Genomic DNA, 27,068 nt, shown 5'->3' with positions numbered 1-27,068 from the left:
TATGCAAGACCATTTATAAAAAAATTTAGGCAGCTCATTTATGTCTAGTATGAGAGATTTTTTTGCTATTTATTTTTATATTGTAATATATTTTAAAAAATTAGCCTTTCTTTTATTAAAGAAAAAAAAAACTTTACTGGGTCAGGTCTAACCTGCTTCATCACATTCGGGGCAGGTTTGACCCGACCCGCATCAAATGCCTTAACAGGGCGAGTCGGGTCGGGGCAGATCTTTGGCAGGGCGGGGTCGACCCACTCCATTTGTATCCCTAGCTCAGATATCAGTGATATTTTTACACCTCATTCAACATCTGATATTGTTCCTTTGCGAAGATCTACTAGAGCCACAAAACCTCCAACATACCTTCGTGACTTCGTCCGTCACTCTCTTATACAGGATCTTACTTCTACACTATCCTATTAATAATTATTTATCATATGATAAACTTTCAGTTTCACATAGCATTTCTCTGTGCAATTTCCCAACATTCAGAATTGATGGACCCAAAATGGGTACATTTTAAAAATGTAAATTGCAAACGCAAGAATTGTATTTATATTATAGAGTTTATGTAAGTAAGGATGTCGAAATCTTTAAAATAAAAAAAAAACTATTTTAAACCAACATTAACAAATTCTAATCTAGCTCCAAAGATTAATGATGAGATATTGTGACAAGAAAATCAAATAAAGGCAATAATAAAGAAATTAAAGACAAGATATATAACTAAATTAATAATTGTAAACAAGATGGTAGAAAAAATATTATTAAGATAATAGAACCCACAAAATATAAGTTCAATAATATTTATAAGTACATTGATTCCCAAGTTTTATTAATAGTATAAATTAATCAAACCATCACTTATTCAAATTAGATATTCTATTTAAGCACAAATTATTATAGAAATATAGGATTTATCTTCACTTTTTAAATTAGATATTCTATTTAAGCACAAATTATTATAGAAATATAGGATTTATCTTCACTTTTTAAGATATAATTGTAAAGTATTTAGTGTGAATCAATCAAAAGAAACAACAAATAAATCAATTAATATTATTTATAAGGAAAAACATAATATTTTTGTTCTAAGCATTTGATGTGCACAATTTAATGGCACATCTTAATAAAAAAATATTACGATTTTGCACTAATGAAGAACAAAGTGTAAATATGTGCTAACAATAAAAAATACATGATATTTAAGATGAAAGAAGATACTTGAAGAAGAAAAATTCATAAACTTTGTCGCACTAATGAGAAATCAACATACAAAATAAATACTATCTAGTTACATATTGTTTCATCGTCACCTTAATAATCTTAAAAAGATTAAAAACTCATAACTAGAATAGAAATTACAAAACAAAGAGAATACATACTTGAAAAATGTTCTTGAAAAACACTAAAATGGAGGAGGGAATGGTAGAAAAGATGATAGTAACTACAAAGTTCAAGCACCCCAAAAATGATCTTGAAATTACATATTTATAGCCAAAATGAGAATATTAAAATAATCAATTTAAATTAATTAAATTGATTAGATTAATTAAATTAATAATAATATGGTAAGTATGGTTAAATTCTAGGGTGTCATGATGAATTTTGTAGTGAAATGTGTAGAAAAATTGGGTAAAAAATTGACATTTGAGGGACAAGGGGACAAGGAGGCAATATGGGCCCAAGAGGAAAATGGCAGGTGGCTTGGTGGGCTGGCAGGCGGTTGTTCGCAGCTGGGTCGTGGGCTTGGAGTAGCAAGGGGAGGCGCATGGGCCAAAGGCTGGGCACGCCCTAGGCGAGGGGGCAACTGGCTGAAGGGAGGCTCGGGTCGGGTCGTGGGTGTGGGTCGGCTGCTGGGGCAGGCACATGGGTTGAAGGCCGGAGGCTGGGGCGTGGGCTTTGGGCGGCTGGGCTCCTTTTCCCTCTCAAAAATACCAAATTTTGCTTCATTTCTTCTAGTTTTACTTCTTTTCCTTTCCTTCATTTTTCTTGTTTTTCAAGAGCTAACAAATACAACATAATTCCTATAAAATAAACATAAATTAAATTAAAACTAAATGTTTTCAATAATAAAATATACGTTCCATGAAAATATTAATTAAAATTTAATTTACTTTAATATTTAAGTTCAATAAAATCACCTTTTTAACTTTTAATTTAACAACACTATTTTCAACTAATTAAATTACAACATATTACAATAAAATATTTATAAAAACATATAAAATCTAAAAAATTACAATAAGACTTGATAAATTCAAAATTACTTAAAAACTTAATAAATTATTTTAAAATTTAAAGACTAAGCAACAATTAGCATAAAAATTGTGGTAAAATAACTCTATTTTGTTGAGTTATCAAGAACCATCCAACTATAAATAAGCTCTTCAACACAATGCTTGGATTGATGCTATGAACTTTGAGCTACAAGCTCTTCAAGATAATAATACACGGTCTATCGTCCCATTACCTCCTAACAAAAAGCCAATAGGCTGTCGTTGGGTATATAAAATCAAATTAAAAAATGGTACTATAGAAAGATTCAATGCTCGTTTGGTGGCTCAAGGCTATGCACAACAAGAAGGCTTAGATTTTTTTGACACATTTTCTCCTGTGGCAAAAATGGTCACCCTTACATTACTTCTTGCTGTTTCAACAATTAAACACTAGCACACTCTTAAAATAGATATTAATAATGCCTTTTTTAATGGAGATCTCCATGAGGAAGTTTACATGTCTTTACCAAAAGGACTCACCCACTCTTCTTCTTTGTCTACAGGTTCTTCTCCATTGGTATGCAAACTCCACAAATCCATCTATGGCTTAAGACAATCATCCAGGCAATGGTACAAGAAACTGCCAGAAACACTTCAAGCAGCCAGTTTTACACAGTCCCTTGCAGACTATACCCTTTTCACAAGAGGTTCAAATGAGAATTTTATTGCTCTCCTCGTTTATGTCGACAGCATTATCATCACGGACCCTAACCTCAGCCATTTGGAGCAGCTGCAACAAACCTTGCATTGTCCGTTCAAACTCAAAGCTCTCGGCCAACTCAAGTATATTTTAAGATTTGAGATATCTCATTCCAAGGAGGGTCTCTTTCTTTCCCAAAGGTAGTACACTCTCCAACTTCTTCAAGACACTGGATATCTTGGTTCCAAGCCCTCTATTACTCCAATGGATCCTTGTTTAAAGTTCAACACAACTATGGGTGAACCTCTTTCAGATCCATCCGAGTATAGAAAACTTGTAGGACGTTTTCTTTACCGACCTGACATCACATATGATGTTCACTGCCTCAGCCAATCTATGGCTTCACCTCGCACTCCTCATCTTCAAGCAGCTCACCACTTGCTGAGGTACTTGAAAGGCAAACCTGGTCAAGGTATTTTATACCATGCCACTTCTCTTTGCATCTACGAGCTTTCTCAGACTCGGATTGGGCCTCCTGCCCAACTACCAAACACTCTACTATGGGATTTTGCATTTTTCTGAGAGATTGTCAAGTTTCTTAGCGCACCAAGAAGCAATCTACCATTTCCAAGAGCTCCACTGAAGTAGAGTACAACGCTTTGGCTGCAACAACCATCGAAATCACATGGCTCAAATACCTTCTTAAGGATCCCCATCTTCTCACCTCCACACTAGCGTTTATCTACTGCGACAACAAGTCTGCTATTCACATTGCAAATAACCCCGCCTTCTATGAGCGCATTAAACATATAGAGTTGGACTGTCATTTCTTGAGGGACAAAATAAATGTTGGAACCATTAGACTCATACCTGTCCAAAGCCACCTCCAGACAGTGACAAAGCTAGAAATTATATTCAGTGATGGCTTGGCTTGAACAAAAAATTAATTCACAATTAATATATTTTAATATTAAATTTATCTTTTCAAATATTCATATATATTTTCATTTAAAGAAAACAACATTGTCATAAGAATAAACTAAAATTTGCATTTACGAATATTCATGTTTTGAAATTATTAGATGATTACTTTATTGCCAAGATATAAAAAAAATGTATATTTCAATGTACACAAGTAAACAATATATTAAACTTCTATTTTATTTTACAAGCGATTCTTCAAAATAATCGTAGAAGAGAATATTCTTTCTATTATAATAATATCAATTTTAAAATTCCTCTAACCAAACATTGTTTAATGCTCTTGATTGAATTCTACATTTTAACGATGGAAATACCTTGAGGTAAAGTTTATAAAGAACTTTCAGTATGTATGCTTGTTGAACTTTATCACAATTGTTTAGAATAATTTGAAATTAATGTTCTCAATTTTGATAATTTTCAAAATTTTGAGGATTTACGTTAAATCCACATAGGTTAACTTTATAATTCATCATTCTTATAACTCAAAATTGATTAATCTATTACATTCTTGCAATATGTTTCATATTCTTCAAATTTTAATAATATCACAATATATATAAATTTAATTATAATTTTAGAACACAATAATTTATATATATTTATATATACATTTGTCTTAATCTAATTAATGGACTACTAATATGTTCTTGAGATGAATTTGACAATTTAAGAAGTGAGGTCTCCTTGTATTAAAAATAAAGCAAGTAAATATAGACTCAATGATTAAATATTATATACATATTTATGCTTATGCTTTTTTTTTTTTAATATTTCAGTGTAGGCTTGAGCCTACACATAGCCAAGAATGGCTCCGTCCCTGCCTCCAGATAGCTGATGCTTTTACAAAAGCTCTAGCCTCTACTTCTTTAAACATTCATATCTCCAAGAGCACTGTGTTTGACATACACGGTACATCTTGAGGGAGGGGGGAGTATTAGATTTAGTGTTTCTATTTCCCTGTATTTCATTTCCTCCTTTTATACTTAGTCTAGCTGTTTGTTTTATTTACATTAGTTAATTAGTTAGGCTTAGTTGATTTCCTTTATTTCGGCTACATAAGTCTCTTTTCCTTCCGTCTAATATTCATTCAGTCATTTTTCAATAAATAATTTTTCCTTTCTAGCTTTTCTCCATGATAAAATGTTATTGAGTTCGTATATTCTATCAAATTGTTATCATAATTTGGTGGCATTATTTAGATGAAATGGCAAAATTTTACCAACAAAAAAGACTTACCGATGTTAAAAGTGGAAGAAAAAAAACCTATTCACCAAGTATAATGTGTTTCTCATATGGATGGTATAGTGCAGTGTTTAAAATTTGGATATTCATGGATATACAAGAGCAATAATGAAATATATAATATTTTGGGAAATTTGGGGTAAAATCATTAAGTAGTCTAAAAAGTTACACTTAAGTCACTAAGTATTATTTTTAGCAGCAATAGTCAATAAGGAGGCTGAAAGGTTGCACTTAAACCATTAAATAGATTTTTTGGTGGCAAAAGTTAGTAAGTAATTTGAAATATTATACTTAAGTCACTAAGTAATTTTTTAGTTGCAAAACTCATATTTTATACTAATTTTATCTCAATTTTAATTAATTAATAAAAACATAAAATATATAATTCTAACATTGAAAATTATTTGAAATTTATTTTACAAATAAAAAAAACCAAAAGTTATAACATGAAAAATTATTTAATTTTAAATAAACTAAGTTTTAATTTAATTTAAGTTGTATTATTTTCTAAAATTTAATTTAACTAATATTGAATAGTATTTTTATATTAGAAATTTTAAAATCAAATTTTATTTTTAAAAGAGATTTCATTTATTATATTAATGTTATGAATATTTAAGCACATAAATATTGTTCAGTTATAGTTTTGAAAGCATAATTGATAGAGTAATTTAAATATTTTAATATGACATTTTAAAATATGTGATTAGAAATTATTATGGCTCATTTGTTACTTTTTAATTTTTTTTTTAATTTATTTACTATATTTAGATGACTTTATTACTTTTATTTTTTTAAATTATTTATCTTATTTAGATGATTTTAAAACTAATAGGTTAGAAGGAAAAAAAAAATACTAAATTTAACGAAAAGCAACAATTTCTTTTTATTACACATTTCTCTTTTATATAAAAAATATATAGATAACGGAAATTCTTGGTTTTAACAGTTTTTTATTTTTTTTCTCCGTTAACTTTAACGGAATATTATTGTATTTAATAGAATATTTTTATATTTAACGCTAGATTGTAAACATGATTTAAAATTAGATAAATAAATAATTAAACAAATTAATATATGATATTTTTGAGATATTTTACAATGATAATTATTTAAAAATAATAAAACTACATGTTTTATAATTTAAATAAAGTTTAATCAAACTTAAACTTCACGTATTAGAATAATATCATATTAAACATATAATCTACTATCAACTAGCAATAAACTTTTTTTTAAAAAAAAAACTAGCAACCGACTTAAATTTAAAATCTACGTATAATATTTATATTATATTAAACATATAATATATAATCTTTTGTTGTCACGGCCAAATTCAAAAATCAGAACAAACATAGACTTAAACAAAAATAAATAAATAAATAAATTAAAATATGATATTTTATGATAATTTTAATAATTAAATAATATTTATTTAAAAATAATAAAGTCATACGTATCATTTATGGTTTATTTTTTATTAAGTGGTTGAAACTTTTTTTTTTCATCAAATTCTTCAAAAGACATTACGATGATACATTAACAACTAAAAATAGTTTATGTATGTATACTACTCTACATTATTATGAGTTTTCTATTCTTATTTTATTCTATTATTAATTTCTTTTTAAATATTATTGTAATTTATATATATCATGTAGTCATGTAAATATATATATATATCAATATTATGTTTAGATGTCATATATATATATAGAGAGATTATTGATATAAATATTTATGTATATTATAGATTTGTAATTTATTCTATTATATATATATTTTAAAGTGAACCATTTTTTATTAAAATAATAGAAAATGTTTTGCTTTTTAATACATTTATGTTATACATTATATTAAACATCTTTTATTTATTTTTATGATATTTTTTATTTATTTAAAATTTATATGATAATTAAAAATATATAATAAAAATAAATACATGTTGTAAATTATATGTTTTTCTACCAAGTATAATATATAAACATAATGTGATTTTCTTTTTATATAGTTAATTTTCCACACGCATATTGTTTTTCATCTAAAAGATCATAATACAAATTTGTTGTCCCCACTTTGTTCCACTAATAAAAAATGGCAAGTTTTTGTATTAAAAAAAATTGACTAGTTAGGGAAAAAAATCTATGTTTTTTAAAATAATATTAATAATAATAAACAATTTAGCCATTTATCATATTTTAATTATTAAGACAAATTGGAGGCATATAAATAATATGGTGACAGCATATTCATTCCTTTATAAAAAAAAAATCGAGGTTCTTTTTAATAATAAAAACGTATTCATTTGAGGTTACTTATGTATACTGTAATTTCCATCAATGAACATTCGGTCAACTGTTAAAAATTTGTTTGGAGTTTCAATGGTTGTCGTTTATTCTGTAGCTGACATAAACAATGCATGTGTACATATTCTGTAGATGACATGTCTTACAAGAGTGCCTCAATCATCACTCTAAATTAAGAAAATAGAAGACAGTATGCACTTTATCTTGATATATTTCTCAAATTTTATTTCCATAAAGCTTATGTAATAAAATAAAAAACCTATACAATAATGTCTTGTCAAATTAATCCTTGCATAATCATTTTTGTTTGAGAAAGTAAACAAATTTTTGTTTGAGTAATTTGAGAAAGTAAATAATTACTATAAGCTTATAGATTTTATAAGAATCTGTTCAAACCCAAATAATCAAATCCCCAAAACACAAAATCATAAGCCCAAAATATAATCCATGGCAGCATCATTTGTTCAACAAAGAAATTTTTATTTATATGACAATATAAATATTTTCTATGCAAGTAATCCACTTTGGTCAGCAAATTTTTTTGATTAATATTGAGTTTGTTTAAGCAAACTATTTATCCAAAGGAGTAAACTCCACTAGTTAGAAGAGGAAAGTGACATAGCGGTTACTATCTATTATGCAAAGAAAATTCCTCTTCTTAAAAAAGAAAATGATCCTAATAATAGTCATCTCAATATATATACACAATAATTTACTTTCCAAGTCTACTTTCTTTCAGCATAGAGAGATATTTGTTTAGACTCCAAACATGGAAAATAAAGACACTGATTATGTGTCTATATTCTCCATAAACCTTTTGAAGAACAGTTACGTCTTGTGACACTTACGAGCTTCCGAATTGACTTGTGTTGTCGTTTAATGAGATTCTCCTTAACAAATGGCTTGCTTTCTTTTACAATGTCTACCTTAACCAAGTGATGATCAGAAGTACCCTTTGATGAAACGACAGAGTAAGATCCAGGGACGTACTTGTATGGAGATTCTGAAGATGACAGAACATAATCTACCCTTGTCCCATATTTGCATGTGCCTTGTACATCTGTTTTTTTTTTTTTTGGGGGGGGGGGGGGGGGGGTCATGAAAGTTTTATAGTTTAGTTTCAATATATATGAAAAGATGTATAGTTTTTTTTTTTATAATTAACAGTAAGAGAAAAGTGGATTAGGACAAAAGTGTTTGTAGTACTTTGGCCTTTGGCAATGATGACCACTGGCTCACATTCCCCTGCATAGTCTTTTGCATCTGTATACCCTTTTCCCTTTAGAAACTTCATCACTTCCACCTTTGGTGTTGGCTTTCCCATGTCCTCATAGTACTGCAAAATTCATATCTTTAAGAAGGCTAAAGTAGAGAAAAAATGTAAAACTTTAATTTGAGTTGTTATAATATTATAATAAGCTAGGTTGGGAAAAATGAAAGCAGAAGAATAAGAATGAGAATGGAAATATGAGTAAACTGGAGGATGAAACAGATAGGAGCATTCAAACAAAAGAATGGAATGAAAAATGAATTCCATTACTCCCAACCAAATGGGGGCCATAATTACCTTGACTATGTCTGACCATCTCTCTGAGGAGTAATCTGATCCACTCAGAGAATTCAATCCTCCTGCCAAGATATGTGGAGGATCATTTGCTTGAAACAAAGCTCCTATCTGTTTCATCCTCCAGTTTTCATCCAGATGATCAAGTTGGGTGCAGTAAAAGTTCACTTCTCCAGCCCATGGTACGTCGATTGTCGCCTTGAGAACGTTCCTGAAATTAGCGCAAAATCAATTCAGAAGCAAACTTACACACCCTCAAACTTATGCTAGAAGTTTAGTGATTAACTTGTGTGTTAAGCAAAGTAGGGAGAGAATAAAAGCACCTGAAATCATCACTATTAGCAATCTTCTGAACCTTCCATCTTTTAATTGGCCATTTGGATAATATGGCATTGCCATACTCAGGAGCCCAGCTCTCAGCAAAGACATATTTCATTCCCAAAGCAGCAGCCAAATCAGAAAGAGGCTTCATACCTTTCTCTTCCTCAGCCTTTACATCTTGAAGAGCCAATATATCTGCATCAACTTCTCTCAGCACTTCTAATATGCTTCTGCTGCTTTTGAGTCCATCAATATCATTGCACCAATTCATGCAGTGTGCCATACTGGAAGGAAAGCATAGAGGTGATCTCACTGGAACCGAGCTCCTGCGAACCTGGCCAGTAGTACTAGTGTTTGTAGAAAACTGCTTGTCAGCTTCCATGAGAGTAAGAAGCTTATTGTTTGCCAATGTAATCTCATTATCAGGGAGGTTGATGGAGACTTTCAAGTTTGATCTGCTGAGATTTCTTTGCTTAGGAAGACACTCAGGACTAGCCGGTGTGGTGCTCAATGGCGATTTTAGTATACTCTTTGGACGATCATTTGCAGACTTGGCCTGCATATCAATCATTGAAGAAGTCCTTAGGGTGTAATCATCGTGTTCATGATTATTAGTGGCTGATAATTTATCAGCCTTTGAAAGGGCAGGTGCAAGAGAAAACATAGCAACATTAAATGTGGCTATGCGTATTGGTCTTTTTGAGAAAGAATGCCCCAACCCCAGTTGAACATTTTTGACAATTTTAGCATTGTTGTTTCTTTTAGACTGACCTTCTGAGTTCCACTTCCCAAGCCTCTTGATGACAACTTTAGGCCTCGATCGCCCCCATATTAGCCGCTGAATCTTTGAGCAGAGAACCTTAATTTTTCTTCTGACAATGCTTAACATGACAGAAGATTGGTTATTGCAAAAAATCTTCTGAAGCTTGATTGTCTTCATAGAGAGATTTGGCTCTCTCTTTCTCTCTACCTCTATCTAACTCTTTAGAGTAGCACTTGAGATGGGATTGTCTTACTTTGAGAAATATTTATGCGAGCTTTTGAGAACTAAATGCTACAAAAATGGAAAAATTATCTGGTAAGAACGATAAATGTGGAGAAATGAATGTGATTGGAGAGAGGAAAGTTGCTAAAGAGACAAAGAAAGAACCCAACTGCCCTGGATTGAGGTAGGTGTAGGAGTTGAAAATGGAGCAATAATATTGTTGAGCTTCTTTCCAAAAAGACACCAAAACCGCACCTACTGCTGAAACTGATTAAAAGAAAACAACAAGACTATTTTGTGTCTTAAACTCCATGATTAAGAAGTGGTCTTCAAATACCTTTGCATACAAGTACTGCTGTAACGTAGCTTTTCAATGTTAGCTGTAACAGAAGCCACTAAAATTCCCATGAAAACTTTGTTGACTTTGATTTTTCATCTTGGTTGGCAAGAATTATGTTGCATATATGATGACTACCAATACATTAAGGATCACATACTTTCAAAGCTCAAGTCTACCTCATTAAAAAAGGAAAAAGAAAAAGCAAAGCGCTACGGTATTCAGTGTGTAGGTATGATGTAAAGGCCATGTGAGAGTTGACTTTTAGTAGTTTAGGGGGGTCCTTGGACAAACTTTTGTGCTATGTATTCCCTTGATGCTTGTGAAAGTTGGGTCTCATTCTTTTTATATGTATTTAATTTCATTCCTTTTCAATTCCTTTTGGTGTTTAGCAAATTTCTCAACAAAATATATTACAATTGGTCTTGGTCAATAGTATTAATTTGCAGAAAGCAAATGTGAATGTCCTCAATCACCAATAATTTCACTCATTAATTTAACAATGACAGAATGATATACCGATGGATCCTTACTCAGTATCCATACACACACAACATGGACAAAACACAATAAAGCAAAACAAAACATTTCTCTTTGATCAATAAGTTACTTGCACAAATGCTAACATGTTTGTATAAACCTAAAACAACCTGCTCTTTGAGTTGACTAACAAAATGTCCTATTGGGAACTAAATTCTCCCAGTTATAGACACATTCTGATCTATACTTTATGATGTCAAAATATTCATATTTTTACATCATCAAACAACGCATCAAGAAGATTAGAAGATGAATTGCTGCTTTCGCTCTCTTCAAAGAAACCATTAGAAGCATTCTCCTTTCTTGATCTTCGCTCTTCAATGATAGCATCTGCTGTTTCAACACAATAATTTCGTTTTCCTTGTTTTTCAGGCTTCTCAGCCACAATAAATTTGTTCCCATCGCGGGTTCTCTCAGGGAAACCTGCCCAAACTGAAGAAAATCGTGTATGAGACATTGAAAGTTGCAATCAGAAAGTACAGTACAAGCAGATTAAAAAACCAGAAACAGTTAATTAATAACCCAAATTAAAGTTTCATATAAACTCAAATATGGCATAGGTTCATTCAATGGAGTAGCAAATTGGGATCTAATGCCTTAGTTTTACAATATTCTCTCTTTACTCTGAGCAAAAAATTTCTAAATCAATTTTAATGCTGATCATAGAAACCTTACATCTAATTTTTGTTTTCTGCTTAATTTATGAACCTAATGCACCATCCGAACCCATTTTTAAATAACAATAAACGAAAAAAAAAAACAGGGCTGGTTTCAAGCGACAAATTGAGAAACATCATATTAGTTCACACAGAAAAGGCTAATAATAAACACAATTATAGCTCATAAGGATGTGAGTAAAAAGAACAGAGGAATAAGTTTATCATTTCTGTAAGGTAAACGCAAAGCATCAAAGTGATATTCAATAATGTTACCTCCAAACTGATGCAAAACAATAGAAGCAGCAACAGTAACATTCAGTGAAGCAGTGCCACCTCCATATTGCGGAATATACACAAAGAAGTCGCATATCTCACATTCTTTAGCAGAGAGTCCTGTTCCCTACACAGCCAAAAAAAAAGTCATTCTTGCAAACCTTGGCTCATATTTTGTAATGCATTAGACCACAAAAGAAAACAAAATATTATACATTTTTTTTAAACAAGACTCAGGAAAACGATCCTAATCTGTTAAGTTAATTTCATGATCAGTCCACAGCTGCCATTTTAAGTAATCTGAGTTTGCATAAAGAAATTTAAGGTATGATACATTATACATACAAAAGTATCCTCAAACAAAACAGTGGAGTAAAGCATGAGACTTCCACAGTTAAGTAGAAACACAGAACCTGTCATGTATAAATAAATGAGTAATGATATGTGTACCCAAAATATACACCCAAACATTACACACAGTGATGTGACAGTTTAATCTAGCCAATCACATTTATTAAAACTGAGACCCACTGTTTTAAAAAGCAGTGACACGTCACTGTGTGTAATATTTGGGTGCATATTTTAAGTGCACATATCATTCCTCTAAAGAAATAACCACAAACAATCTGAAGACTAGGGTTCAGAGTTTGGTTAACTACTATTCAATGTATTAGCCTACTTTCTCGTTTTGCCTAGCATTGTAGTGACCATAAGTATGTAATATTATTCAAGTTACACGCATTTAGATAGATTTGCTTAAAATCCCACAAAATCTTTTTCTTCAAAGGCTAAAACTTCCCCAAAGAAAAACTCTTGTTACGCCGCTTTTCTTCAACTTAAATAGTAGAGCAATTAAACAATAAAAAACTTGAGCCAATGAATAAAAAAGAAAACAAAATGATTTTTACGTAGTTCAGCAGTTAACTCTGCCTAGTCCACGAATCTATATTATTAAGACTTGGGAGTTTTCTGGAAACTTTTCAGAGAAGAGTTGCTCAGAGTTTTCTCTCAAGAAATCAGAAATCGGTCCATTACAAATGGTGATTCCTTCTCTATTTATAGAGAAGGTTGCAGAATTCATTCCCACATATTTCGGGAAGATATTCTGTAAATCAATTGAAATAATGATATTAAATGCATTATCTCCTACATACACGGAAACATCCCATGAAGATCGGGAACGGATAACAGATTAAATGATATCCCTTAAATATTGGGATTGTACAACAATAAACACGTTCACACGTAATGGGTTATCCCAGATGATTCATCAAACCTTCGAGATCAGCAATTAGCATTGATTCTGTCGAGACTATGAGTCAATCACGAGCTCGCCACCCAACTTTGTGCTATGCTCGAGACAAGTAGATGCTGACGAGGCTGTCGCATCCGAGCTTGCACTTCCCGAGCTCGAGCTATCTCGCCTAAAGGCAATCGGCGAAAAACATACTCAAGTGTCCTGCCATTGCGAGCTCGGAGAATACTCGAGGCTACACATCCTCGAGATCGTTGTTTGCTTCAAAGAGGTTCGACGGTTGGACCATATGATAACCGCATGTATTCCGAGCTCACACCTTACGAGCCCAGTTTTCGGGATCATAACTTCTCGTATCGAAATCTAGGTGTAACAATTTGCCCCCTCAAAAGTATCAGTTCGAATCCTGTGAGAAAGAAACTTTTGAACTGCCCTTCTTGGAAACTGTATTATCAGCTGTACTCGAGTGTAGACATGCGTCAGCCAGGTATTGGATGGTCAGAGTACTTGAGTGCCTTTTACACCATACACGCATCCATCTGCCTGCCAACTTTATGGCGCCACTCTTCCATTCGCCCCTGGCTGTTTGATCAGATATCGAAATTGACCAATGGTCCAAATTATTTCGTCGTTTGGCATCCTTTGGGGCCTATAAATATGCCACTGTCTTCCTCATTTTACTTTTACGCTTTCGAGTTTTCAAAAAAGAGAGAAGAACTAAGAAAACCAGAACTCAAAAACTTCAGTCCTTGCATGTTCTCCAAGCCGAGGAAGAAAAATACCGCTGGTCTGTTCGACTTTGTGAAATCGTTCTTGCAACCAATCCTTCGGTCTTCGATTTCTTTGTTTCCACAATCTGCATTGTGTAAGTATCTATTCTTGACCTCATATATCCGTGTATATACTTTGTTTTTTCTATGCATACTTTACGTTGTTGCACTTTTATGCACATTTACTAGCTTTGTACTAGGATGCTTTAATCAATACCGTGTAGTTTTTTAGGCTCATCTAGTGTTACGACTTTCCAAACCCAGATTTTGCATAAATGATGCAAATATGGTTTTTACTAGGTTATCTTGATTTCGACTATCGTATCGTGTAGACCAAGCAATTGGGTATAGGATTAGGGTTTTCAAATTGCACGTTTCTCAAAAATATCACTTATTGAGTAACCGCCAACTTTTTCCCTAAAAATCTGGGATTTTTAAAAATAAATCCACCTTTCCCCCTTTTCGTGGAGTACACGCTCCGAGCCTGATCTCGTTCTTTTGATCGAGCTTGTTCCATAGTCTCGATCATTCGAGCTTAGACCGTCTTGATTTTCATTCTTAATCTCTTGTTCGTCTGGCCCTCACCCTTTTGCTCTCTTGCTAGATGCCGTAGAACTCGGAAAAGCGGTGGGGGTCAAAATTCATGATTCCTTACTCACCGACAACTCCGAGCCCGGAGTCACCTTTTACTCGGAATCAACGCTTGATTCGGGAGCACGAACTAAGGTGTGAGCAAGAAGACACCCGAGCTCACTTTCGACGCCAAATCGACGAGGTCGAAGAGAAAAAGAGGAGAAAACTTAGGGTCGCGATATATCCAGACCCAGACCCCGAGCCCAAACCAATCCCTCTCGACCTTACTCTTAAAGTGACAGTCGCATTCAAACCGGGTGATCTCAACTTTTCACTGATGGAAGAACAATCAAACCCCCCATCTACCTCGCAGCCAACTACTATTCCCACCTCGAGGGGAGAATTTTTCGACGCTGAGCATTACTGGAGCTCGATTTCTTCCCTAGGACAAATCTCTGACATCTTGGCCCTCCATGGAATTAGATTATCGGGCTCGCTGAGGTGCCGAGCTCCTACCTCCCATGAGCAAAGTTATCGCGCCCCGGGAGATGGTAATCCCGACAATAAGCTAAAATACGTGGCTTGGAGCCATGAGCATATGAGGGCAGGGGTCTTGTTGCCCTTGAAGTCCTTTTTCAAGGATTTTTTGGATTTTGTCGGACTCGCTCCCTTCCAACTCAACACCAATTCATACAGGGTTTTGTCAGCCCTGAGGTCGCTTTACAACGAGCTAAAGTGGGAAGGACCTTCACCAAAAGAGATTTTGTATCTCTTTTGTTTGAAAAGCAACCCCTCCCGAGCTCGAGGAGGAGATGACTTTTATTACCTCTCGAGCTATCCCCGGGAGAAGAAAATCTTTGAAGACCTGCCGAACCATCCCCCAACTTCAAACTTGCGTTCTTCTGGACGGATGGCCTGGCTCCCTCCAGATATTATTCGTTTAGGCGAATTCGTAAGTATACGGCCCTTTTCTTTTCATGCTCAAATTTTTGTTTAAGCTCGAACCATTCATAACACCTTCAATTCTTCAATAAACTATCACAGCCCTACTCCCACGGACAAGATGAAGGAGCACAAGGAAGCCTTGCTTCAACTCCCTTATGGTAGGCGCTCCCTTTACTATCTTCTTCATGAAGATAGGCTTCGAGTTTGTGGTCTCCTGGAGAAGGATCAATCCACAAACGACTGGTCCAACAAGAAGTACACCAATTGGGAGTCTGTGCCTCTCCCAACCGGCAGCCTTCCTCTGAGGCGAAGCTCTAAGGCACGATCCCCAGCTCGCCGTCACAGGAGTTCGTGCTCGGGGAATGAGGCCAATGACAAAGCTTCGAGCTCAAGTGACAGAGGTATGGTCATCTTAGCTCGGCCTTATGGTCTCCTTCGCTACTTAAGCATAAGCCCGACACCTTAATCTTGTGTGAAGATGATAGGAACCACTTTTATGTATAGTCCTGGGTAAATGAGAGGGTTCATAGGTTTGATAGTTGGCTAGGGAAGTACAATACTATGTATAGTCTGAACGAAGTCTGGGATGGAATAACTGTCCAATACGGGACGAATGATTATAGGGACCTTTCGAGGTTGACTTCTACATATAGGGAAGGGATTCCCCCTGACTCTTCCGAAGACGGGAGAATTACGTGGTCGCCGAGTACGAGCTCGGGGGAGAGTTCCAGTTAGGTTTTTCGTCACTTGTCCTTTATTCCTTCAATTGTCTGCATTATGCTATTGAGATCGTCTTCTAATGTGATTTGGTTATGCAGGTACCATGGACTCCGATCTCGACACCGTGCTTGCCAGCGGCGAGGGGGCTAAGAGGAGTAAGCGCCCGAGAGCCTCGCAAAAGTCTGATTGGCCTGCTAAGGTCTCCAAGAGGACCGAGAAGACTCCTCCCCCAGCTCCCACTGTTGCGAGCCTAGCCTTGGATCTGACTCCCCAGGTCGAAGCTTCCACCACAGGTGTCCCCCCTGTGCCTCCTGCCATCATGGTTCCGCTCAACGCTCGGCCCACTTTCGAAGAAGCCCACGGCCTCCAAAACACGCTTGTTGTCGATTTCTACTCATGTTGATGAGTATGTTGTCGACAATGCTGCCGAGACTCATGGGGCCACACTTGGCTCGGATGTCTTGTCTCGGGTAGGCCAGAGCATCAGCAGCTTCGAGGCTCCCCAGTGGCAGTTTTTGAACAATGCTCGGGACTGCAACACTCTTTACGACAAGAGTGTCGAGCTCGCTGCTGCGGTAACCTCTCACCTTATTATTTGTTGTAATTGTGCTTAGTGTATGTTCTAACTTGATTTGTTTGTTTGTTAGTCTCTTACTGCCTTTGCTCAGCTTAATTACAAGTTGAACAACGAGGTCCACTCGAGCATGTCCTATGCCCAAGAGTCAAAGGATCTTCAAATTAAGCTCGCTGACGAGTTCAAGGCTGCAAAAACAGAGATGGAGGTTGAAGCCGAGCAGATGAAGGCCAGGATAGCAGAGCTTGAGAAGCTGAATGCCAAGCTCGAGGAGCTTGAGAAAATCAATGCCAAGCTTGAGGAGGAGAAAAAGGCCACCTTCGAGATAATGGAGGGCGAAAAGGCTCGTCTTCTTGAAGAGTTCAACGAGAAGAAGGATCGGGCGGTTGACCTGGCCATGTACAGGATCTGGGCCAGTAACGCCGATATCGACACCAGCTTCCTAGGCTCTTTTGAGGAAGAGCTCGTGGCCAAATGGCAAGCTCGGCTTGATGAGGAGGAGGCTGCTCGGGAGGAGGTAGAGAAGGCTAAGGAGGGCGCTCTTTCCTCCTAAATCTCGATCTGAGGCTGCATCCCTTTGAAACCTTCGTAATAGTTTTTATCTTTTGTTTTCTATGCCCTCGAGGCTAAGACAGTTTATGACTCGTAAAAGAGCTATTTTCTTATGATATTTACAATACCATATTTGACTTTAATATTTTTGATTTACATCTCTTAAACCAAAATACTTTAAGCAATTTATATTAAAGGTTTGCCTTTGTCTGTTTATTCATACAAACACGCGGTGGATTTAAGCTCGAGTATCAATACATTCATGCACAGTTTACTCAATGTATCCATGTCCGATCTTGTTTCTCGTCAAGCTCAGAACTTACTTTTACCATGCACTCGAAAGTACTTATATGGCGTGTAAGGCGGGTAGTTTAGTTATATCCTGCTTTCTAGTTACTTTTTCTCATCCTCGGGTAGCTCTCCAAGGTTATGCGGTCGAAACTATCTTTTTACAAGATATTCCAGCCTCGATCTCGACTTAATTTGAGGTGGATTTATCTATGTCCCATCTTTTGTCGATTAGTTTTAGCTGGTTTGTTCCAAACCTATCTAGGTCGTGTTTTTGGTTCGTAATCCATACACATATTTTTTACCTAGTTATATCTAGATCGTGCATTTGGTTATATCCAAATACTTTACTTTTAATGTCCAAATTATTTTAGCTCACGCATTCGGTTATATCCATATACTTTACTTTTAATAATCTGGTTATTTTAGCTCGCGCATTTGGTTACATCCAAACACTTTTTTAATAATTTGGTTATATCCAAACTATCTTAGCTCGCGTATTTGATTAAATCCAAACACTTCTATTCTTTAATAATTTGGTTATGTCCAAACTATCTTAGCTCGCGTATTTAGTTAAATCCAAACACTTCTATTCTTTAATAGTTTGGTTATGTCCAAATTATCTTAGCTCGCGTATTTAGTTAAATCCAAACACTTCTATTCTTTAATAGTTTGGTTATGTCCAAACTATCTTAGCTCGCGTATTTGGTTAAATCCAAACACTTTTATTCTTTTCATGTATGCTATTTTTTATTTTTTCAAGCTTACGGTATATATACCACTAATGCCCCCTAATATCCTATGAGTGTGACCCTAGGTTATTAGATTAACCCTAGGTTATTAGATTAAGAGAGTTTGCAAAAAATACAGCATATTGAAACGAAAATTAACTTTATTACGAATTGAATAATTTATTAACAGAAGCATAGTAAAGATAAACAAGCACGGTTACAGGTGACATCATTTCTACACTATTGGTAGTAAGGTCGTAGATGTTCGCCATTCCATGCTCGTGGTACTAATTCCCCGTTTAATCTTGTCCAGGTCGGATAACTGATTTGATTTGATAAGGCCCTTCCCAATTAGGCCCGAGCACGCCAGCGGCTGGTTCCCGCGTAGCTAGGAACACACGCCTTAGGACCAAGTCTTTCCGAATTTTCTATTCCGAACCCTTTTATTGAAATATCGGGTAGCTCGCTGCTGATAAACGACATTTTTTAGTTGAGCATCGTCCCGTTGTTCTTCAATCAGGTCCAGACTTACTTCGAGCTAGGATTGATTCGAGGCTTGATCACAAGCGTGGCTACGAATGGTGGGTATTTCGACCTCGATTGGTAGTATAGCCTCGCATCCATATGTCAGAGAAAAATGGGTATGTCCTGTTGAAGTACGAGCTGTAGTCCGATATGCCCACAAGACTTGGGGCAACTCTTCGGGCCATTTTCCCTTAGCTTCTTCCAATTTCTTCTTCATAGAACTCTTCAGAGTTTTATTCACAGCTTTGACTTGGCTATTTGCTTGGGGATGGACCACAGAGGAGAAGCTCTTTATTATCTCATTTCTCTCGCACAAATTGGTAAACAGTTCACTATCGACTATCGAACTGAGTACCGCTATCCGATACTATCTTCCTTGGCATTCCATATCGGCAGATTACATTTTTTTACCACAAAGTCCAAGACTTTCTTTGAGGTAATTGTTGCCAGAAGTTCGGCCTCGGTCCACTTCGTAAAATAGTCTACTGCGACTACTGCGTACTTAACTCCGCCTTTGCCAGTTGGCAATAAGGCTATGAGGTAAATTCCCCAGACCGCAAATGGCCATGGGGAGGTTATCATAGTTAGCTCGAAAGGTGGAGCTCATGGGATTGTTGCGAACAGTTGAAACTTATCACATCTATTGACGTAATCAAATGAGTTCGCCTTGATAGTGGGCCAGAAGTATCATTGGCGTATAATTTTCTTTGACAAGCTATGCCCCCCAGTGTGGTCCCCACAGAATCCTTCATGTATCTCTTCTAGGATCTTCTTAGCCTTGGGTGGAGTCACACATCGGAGTAGTGGCAGAGTATCCTCTGCGATATAGCCTTCCTTCCACAATAGTGTATCTGGGGATCTGATACATCAGTTTTCGAGCCTTGTTCCGTTCTGCTGGGAGAATGCCGGTTTCAAGATACTCAACTATTGGGGTCATCCAGGTTGGCTCGGAGTCAATCATGCAAACATCTCCCTGTTCAGGCTCACTTATACTGGGTGTCGACAGATGCTCAATTGGTACTACGTTCAGCTCGTCGACCTCGGTGGATGTGGCGAGCCTGGCTAGGGCGTCTGAATTCGAATTTTGTTCTCAAGGGACCTGCTCTATTGTGTAGAACTCGAAATATTCGAGAGCTGCTTTTGTTTTTTCTAAATATGCAGCCATTTTTGTCCCACGAGCCTGGTATTCCCCTAAAACTTGGTTGACCACCAACTGCGAGTCACTGTAGCAATGTATCGCCTTAGCCTTGAATTCCTTGGCTATTCGAAGTCCTACCAGCAAAGCTTCGTAGTAAGCCTCATTGTTAGATGCTTCGAAGTCAAATCTCAAAGCAGAGTGAAATCGGCTTCCAGTTGGAGTGATCCATATGATTCCTGCCCCCGATCCATTTTCGTTGGAAGATCCGTCAACATAAAATTTCCACAGCTCGCGGGCTGGGGTTATAACTTCGTCGTCAGTCATTCCAGTGCATTCCACTATGAAGTCTGCCAAGGCCTGTTCTCTTATGGTTGTCCTCGGATGATAAGTGATCTCAAATTGTCCGAGCTCAACAGCCCATTTTAGTAATCGGCTCAAGGCTTTTGGCTTTGACAAGACTTGCCGTAGTGGTTGGTCGGTCAGCACATGGATGGGGCGCGCTTGAAAGGTCGAGTTTTCAAGATGAGTGAATTAGGCTGAGAGCCAATTTCTCCATTAAGGGATACCTCGATTCCGCCCCCAATAATCTTTTGCTAACATAGTATACTGGCTTTTGCACCTTCTGGTCTTCTCGGACGAGCACGACGCTAATGGCGAGCTCGATTGTAGCGAGATATAGGTACAAAATTTCTCCTGTGATAGGTTTCGACAAGATAGGAGGCTCCGCGAGGTGCTTCTTGAGCTCCTGAAATGCTAGCTCGCATTCCTCTGTCTACTCGAATTTTTTGCCCCCTCTCAAAATGTTGAAAAATGGAAGACAGCAGTCTGCAGATTTCGAAATAAACATACTTAATGCTGCCATCCATCCAGTCAAACTCTGGACATCTTTATGCTTTCGAGGTGAGGGCATGTCAATTAACGCTTGGATCTTGTCAGGATTAGCCTCTATTCCCCGAGCATTCACAATGAAGCCCAGGAACTTTCCCGACGATACTCCAAAAGAGTATTTCTGGGGGTTGAGCTTCATGTTGTACTTCCGTAGCACGACGAAGCATTCTTCAAGGACGTCCATATCATCAACATAAACTTTCATGTTATTATCTATCTGTTCGGAGAACATCATGTTTACGAGCCGTTGGTATGTGGCTCCAGCATTCTTGAGTCCGAACGGCATGACATTGTAGCAGTACAATCTTTTATCTGTCACAAAACTCGTATGCTCTTGGTCTGGGGCATGTATGGCAATCTGGTTATATCCAGAATAAGCATCCATGAACGACATAAGTCCATGCCTAGCTGTGGCATCAACGAGCTGGTCGATCAGAGATAGGGGAAAGCAGTCCTTAGAACATGCTTTATTGAGGTCCGAGTAATCGATACAAGTCCGTCATGTTCCGTTAGGTTTTGGAACTAACACCGGGTTGGCGACCCAATCAGGGTATAAGGCGTCTCGTATGAATTGATTCGCCTTTAACCTATCGACCTCTTCCTTCAAGGCTTTCTTTCTATTGTCGTCCAAGAGTCTTCGTTTCTGCTGCTTCGGGGGAAGCTTTTGTCAATGTTAAGGGCATGTCTTATCACATTCGGGCTTATCCCCACCATGTGACGTCTTGGTTCTTCCTCAGGAAGCAGAGTAATTGCTACTTTGTTTCATCCGACAGGTTTTTCCCTACCTTTACAGTTTTCGGGGGATCGACCTCCTCGAGCTTGATCTCTTCGAGCTCTTCTAGCGGCTCGAGATCAGCCATTTCTTCTACTCTTGGATCGATCTCTTCGTCTATTTCGAAGATTGTCTCATCCTTATTCTGAATTACGACATGTGTTTGTGCACTTGTCTGTTTCTTTCCTCTAACAGAAATGCTATAGCATTCCCTCCCTGCGAGTTGGTTCCCTTTCAGAGTCCCGATGCCACAAGAAGTCGGGAACTTGATTGCCAGATGTCTTATTGACGAAACTGTCCCCAGCCCTACTAGGGCGGGTCTCCCGAGCAATACATTGTAGGCCGATGGAAGATCCACTACTACAAACTCCATCATCTTGGTTGTCGAGACTGGGAAGTCTCCCAAGGTTACGGGGAGTTCAATGGATCTCATACAAGCAATCCCTTCTCCTGAAAAGCCGTACAACGTTGTTGCATAGGCCTTTAGTTCGCGAAGCGCGAGTCCCATCTTTTTTAAGGTGACCTTGTAGAGGATATTTACTGAGCTCCCATTATCAACCAGGACTCGGTGTACCCTCTTGTTCGCGAGCTGAAGGGTGATGACCAGCGGGTCATTGTGAGGGAACTATACATGAGACGCATTGGTTCTCAGTAAAAGTTATGGGTTGAGAATCTCAACCCTTTGCTGTTTTGGAGCTCTGGGTTCGAGTTCGTAGGGAGACCCGTCACCAGTTTTCAGCTCATTCACATATCGTTTTTGGGCGTTCCTGCCTGATCCTGCAATATGTGGTCCCCCGAAATGGTTATGACATCTTCTCAATCAATCGGAGGGGGTCGTTCGTCCTCCCTTGCTCGGGAGTTGTTATTCTGGGCAGGTGGAGCTGCTACTTCCCTCTAGTTGGTAGAAGCCTGATTGGGGTTTTGGTTCCTAACATATTGTCTGAAATATTCTCTCGAGATCAATCATTCGATCTCGTCTTTTAATTGCCTGCATTCATCGGTTGTATGTCCGTTATCTCTATAAAACCTGCAGTATTTGTTGGAGTCTCTTTTTGCCTTTTGGTTCCTCATGGGGTCGGGTCGTCTGAAAGAGACTTGGTTTTCATTAGCCAGGTAGACATTTTCCCGAGACTCATTGAGCTCGGTATACACTTTGTATACAGAGAAATATCTTTCTCCTTTCTTCTTCTATCCCCCTTCCGCCTCAGGATTATTCTCTTCATTCTTCTTCCTTTTAGAAGGATTGTCCCCAGGGGGTTTTGAGGTCGTAGGATCCGCCGAGGTCGAGGCAAAGTTTACGTTTGTTGTTGTAGTTATAGGCTGAGGTCATATTCAGTGCTGACCTTGCCTCTTTTACATTAACAAACCTCTGAGCTTGTCGATTGAACTCGGTTAAAGACCTTATGGGCTTTCTCTGCATATCTTCCCAGAAAGGACTCCCAGGCATTACTCCGGCTTGGACAGTCATTAAATGGCCACTGTCGTCGATGTCAGGAGCTCGGGCAACCTCCAAATTAAACCTCGTGAGGTAGCTTTTCAGTGTTTCATTCGGCTGTTGTCGTACATTAGTCAAGGCAGATGCCTTGGACCTAATGCCGACCATGGCTTTGAATTGCTTCTTGAAATCTCTTGATAATTGATCCCAAGAAGCAATCGAATATCTCTTATACTTCTCAAACCAGTTCTTTGCTGGTCCTGTGAGCGAGGCTGGGAACATCATGCATCTAAGCTCGTAGCCCACATTACTGGCTCACATGATTGTGATGAACGTGCTTAAATGACTGTACGGATCCGAATTCCCATCAAATGGTGGGACATGAGGAATTCTGAATCCTTAAGAAAACGGGGTGCTAGAAATATGCGGGGCGAAGGGCTCGAGCTCTTCATCGAACTCTTCGTCCTGTTCCCGACCTCGTTCATTTTGTAAGAGTCTGAATGCTCTTTCTAATTGTTCGATTTTTTCTTAGACTGGATCTACGGGGGGTCTGACTTGAAGCAGCGGGAACTGGTTATCGTTGATTACAACTCCAGTTCCCTGCCTCGGCGCGGGGTGCCTACGCCCGTTGAGATGGTCTCTCAGGTCCGAATTCAGGGGATTGTCATTTCCCCAATTATGGTTCAGAAGTTCTCGTAAATCTAGGTGATTTCTTCGAGTCCTAGTGTTTCTACGTTCCTGGTCATATATGCTGACCGATCTAGTGTCACCCGAGCCTTCGCTGACATGGCTCGTTGCATGGTTGTTTCAAGACGGGTTTCTTGCCAGTTGTCTCGTCTCAAAGGGCAACTCAAAAGTTTCCTTCTCACGGGATTCGAACTGATACTTTTGAGGGGGCAAATTGTTACACCTAGATTTCGATACGAGAAGTTATGATCCCGAAAACTGGGCTCGTAAGGTGTGAGCTCGGAATACATGCGGTTATCATATGGTCCAACCGTCGAACCTCTTTGAAGCAAACAACGATCTCGAGGATGTATAGCCTCGAGTAATCTCCGAGCCCGCAATGGCATGACACTTGAGTATGTTTTTCACCGATTGCCTTCAGGCGAGATAGCTCGAGTTCGAGAAGTGCAAGCTCGGATGCGACAACCTCGTCAGCATCTACTTGTCCCGAGCATAGCGTGAAGTTGGGTGGCAAGCTCGTGATTGATTCATAGTCTTGACAGACTTAATGCCAATTGTTGATCTCGAAAGTTTGATGTATTATCTGGTATAACCCATTATGTGTGAACGTGTTTATTGTTGTACAATCCCAATGTTTAAGGAATATCATTTAATTTGTTATCCGTTCCCGATCTTCATGGGACGTTTCCATATATGTAGGAGATAATGCATTTAATATCATTATTTCAATTAATTTATATAATATCTTCCCGAAATATGTAGGAATGAATTCTGCAACCTTCTCTATAAATAGACAAGGAATCACCATTTATAATGGACCTATTTCTGATTTCTTGTGAGAAATTTTTGGGCAACTCTTCTCTAAAATTTTTCCAAAAAACTCTCAATTCTTAATATAAACTCGTGGACTAAGCAGAGTTAGCTGCTGTATAAGTCTTTTATTGTTTAATTACTCTACTGTTTAAGTTGCTTAAGCAGCCTCAACAACTCTCAAAACCGGAAAATAAGATCCTATGCACACATATACATGTACACATGATTTATGTGTATACCTCGTTTCCCAGAAGAAAGGCTGTGCTCTTCTTGAAAGGGTGTTGATTCACAGCCGTAGCTCCATCAGTGATCTCCACGCCACATATATCACAATCCTTCTCCTAAAAAATAAGAATTAAAAATTAAAATTAAATAAAAAATCATTAACATAAACGAATTTCCTCTCCTACCCAATAAATTATTTGAAGAAATAATCAAATCCCAGAAGCGTAAGTAAATAAATAAAGGGGAGAAAAAGAGAGAGAGGGACCTTGAGAAAGTGGCATGCGTCGAGGAGGGAGTGAAAATGGCGGAAGCGAACGTGCGAAGTGGAACCGTGGCTGCCAAATGAGTTGAAGTCTCGGCGGCCGACTAGAATAAGCTCGGAGACCCCAAAAGCGGTGGCGCTGCGGGCAAGCGTTCCGACGTTGTGTCTCTTGGCTATGTTATGAACCACCACGTAGCTCTCCACCACCATTACTGTTATGGACTTTTCTCAGTGCTATATTCCTCGATAACCCTTTTCGGTCATTCCAATTTGCCAAATCCCAAATTGAGAGCTTCAACAATGGCAGCCCACAACATAACAAAACAGAACAGATCCCGCTCAGTCTCGAGAACTGGAAGTTGAGACCTTTACTTGTTAAGTTAACCGAAAGGCGGCGTCGTTTTTAGGCAGATATGTTGTATAATTTGTTTTTAGCCTATGCCTCCAAATTTTTTTTATTGTTTTGATTTTTTTTTTTCAATTTGTTATTATTTTTAAAAGTAATTACACATTTGAAGATATTTTTTCTTAAAGTAATATCAATGCCCATGTCTATCTAATTCTTTTACTTTTGATTCGTAAAAGGATGTGTATTGTTTTCACTTTTAGACTAAACAATGGGTTTGATTATAAATAATAATATTTAAAAGGGTTTATATCAGTAGCGTGATCCTTAATTTTTCTAAAATAAAAATATATGATTTAGGTTCCCAATTTGTTAAATGTGTATCACTTATTTTGTAAAATATTTTTTAATTGAAATGATCTATATAATACACATTAGAGGACTTTATTGATACAAAATAAATCTTAAGAACCTAAGTGATACTATTAAAAAATGTTAAGGATCTTTACTAATACAAACCCTAATTAATAAAAAAAAACAAAATTATCTATTAAATTTTAAATTTGATCACAAAATGAAAATGTTAGAGTTTATTCTTTAAATACATAATAATCTCAATTTTATTTATTTATATATTATAAATATGAGTTTAACAGAAATTATTCCGTTAAATTTAACATTTTTTTTTTCTAACACTGTTACTTTTAAAGTCATATATATGGTAAATAAGTTAAAAATAAAATAAAAATTAATAAAATCATCTAAATAAGATAAATAAATTGAAAATAAAAATAAAAAATGAGTCATAATAATTTCTCATCACATATTTAAAATTTCATATTAGAGTATTTAAATTACACTATCAATTATACTTTCAAAACTATAACTGAAAAATATTTATGGGTTTAAATTTATTTTTTTATTTTTTATTAATTATTTATATTTTTATTTAATATATTTTATTTTTCCTAATAATGACATAAAACATATATATACATATTTCTTATTTTGTGATTTAGTTTTGTTTTAAAGATAAAGTAATTATTTTAATTGCTCTAGCCATTAATTAAATAATATATATTTATATATAAATTTTTATTGACTTTAATTTTTTTAAATTAAATCATTAAAATTTGATCAAATAAACTTTTTAAATTCATAGTATTGATTTAGAATTTTTGAATATTTTTTCTAAAAAAATTAGAAAAAATGTATTTAGTTTTAAAATTAGAATCACCATATATAATGTATAAATCAAAACATAAAAAAATACTAAAATTTAAATTATTATGAACACTAAATTTTAAACTAATAAACAATACAAAAAATTTACATAAAACTAGAATGCACCATATTTTTATATGTAAAAAATATGTATCTAACGAATTCTTAATTTAACATTTTTTTTTTTAAATTATAGAAAATGTTTTTGCTTAATT

At 36.3% G+C, this 27,068-nt stretch overlaps 2 protein-coding genes across 2 annotated transcripts; both read right to left on the bottom strand.

Annotated features, from left to right (window-relative positions):
• Positions 1-7,934: 7,934 nt before the first annotated feature.
• LOC133819319 (uncharacterized) lies at positions 7,935-10,758 on the bottom strand. The gene is made up of 4 exons (XM_062252522.1): positions 9,339-10,758; positions 9,019-9,226; positions 8,658-8,787; positions 7,935-8,511 (listed from the first exon to the last, which is right to left on the bottom strand). Exons 1-4 carry the CDS (start codon positions 10,274-10,276, stop codon positions 8,249-8,251), a joined length of 1,539 nt encoding a protein of 512 aa, XP_062108506.1. The 5' UTR covers positions 10,277-10,758; the 3' UTR covers positions 7,935-8,248.
• Positions 10,759-11,121: 363 nt separating this feature from the next.
• LOC133819320 (uncharacterized) lies at positions 11,122-25,726 on the bottom strand. Its single transcript, XM_062252523.1, has 4 exons — positions 25,287-25,726; positions 25,036-25,137; positions 12,131-12,257; positions 11,122-11,630 (listed from the first exon to the last, which is right to left on the bottom strand). Exons 1-4 carry the CDS (start codon positions 25,491-25,493, stop codon positions 11,404-11,406), a joined length of 663 nt encoding a protein of 220 aa, XP_062108507.1. The 5' UTR covers positions 25,494-25,726; the 3' UTR covers positions 11,122-11,403.
• Positions 25,727-27,068: the final 1,342 nt, after the last annotated feature.

This window comes from Humulus lupulus, chromosome 2 (genome assembly GCF_963169125.1).
Source record: "Humulus lupulus chromosome 2, drHumLupu1.1, whole genome shotgun sequence".
NCBI classification, from domain to species: domain Eukaryota; kingdom Viridiplantae; phylum Streptophyta; class Magnoliopsida; order Rosales; family Cannabaceae; genus Humulus; species Humulus lupulus.
Note: the sequence above shows the minus strand (reverse complement) of the source record. Positions and strands in the feature narration are given on the sequence as shown.

What these genes read in the sequence shown, in the direction of transcription:
- LOC133819320 (XM_062252523.1), bottom strand. Translation starts at nt 25,493, where the DNA reads ATGGTGGTGGAGAGCTACGTGGTGGTTCATAACATAGCCAAGAGACAC. An exon ending in ACGCATGCCACTTTCTCAAG is followed by an intron (nt 25,138 to 25,286) that starts GTCCCTCTCTCT and finishes CTTATTTTTTAG; the next exon opens with GAGAAGGATTGTGATATATG. An exon ending in CCTTTCTTCTGGGAAACGAG is followed by an intron (nt 12,258 to 25,035) that starts GTATACACATAA and finishes TTGGCTGTGTAG; the next exon opens with GGAACAGGACTCTCTGCTAA.
- LOC133819319 (XM_062252522.1), bottom strand. Translation starts at nt 10,276, where the DNA reads ATGAAGACAATCAAGCTTCAGAAGATTTTTTGCAATAACCAATCTTCT. An exon ending in GCTAATAGTGATGATTTCAG is followed by an intron (nt 9,227 to 9,338) that starts GTGCTTTTATTC and finishes CGCTAATTTCAG; the next exon opens with GAACGTTCTCAAGGCGACAA. An exon ending in CATCATTGCCAAAGGCCAAA is followed by an intron (nt 8,512 to 8,657) that starts GTACTACAAACA and finishes AAAAAAAAACAG; the next exon opens with ATGTACAAGGCACATGCAAA.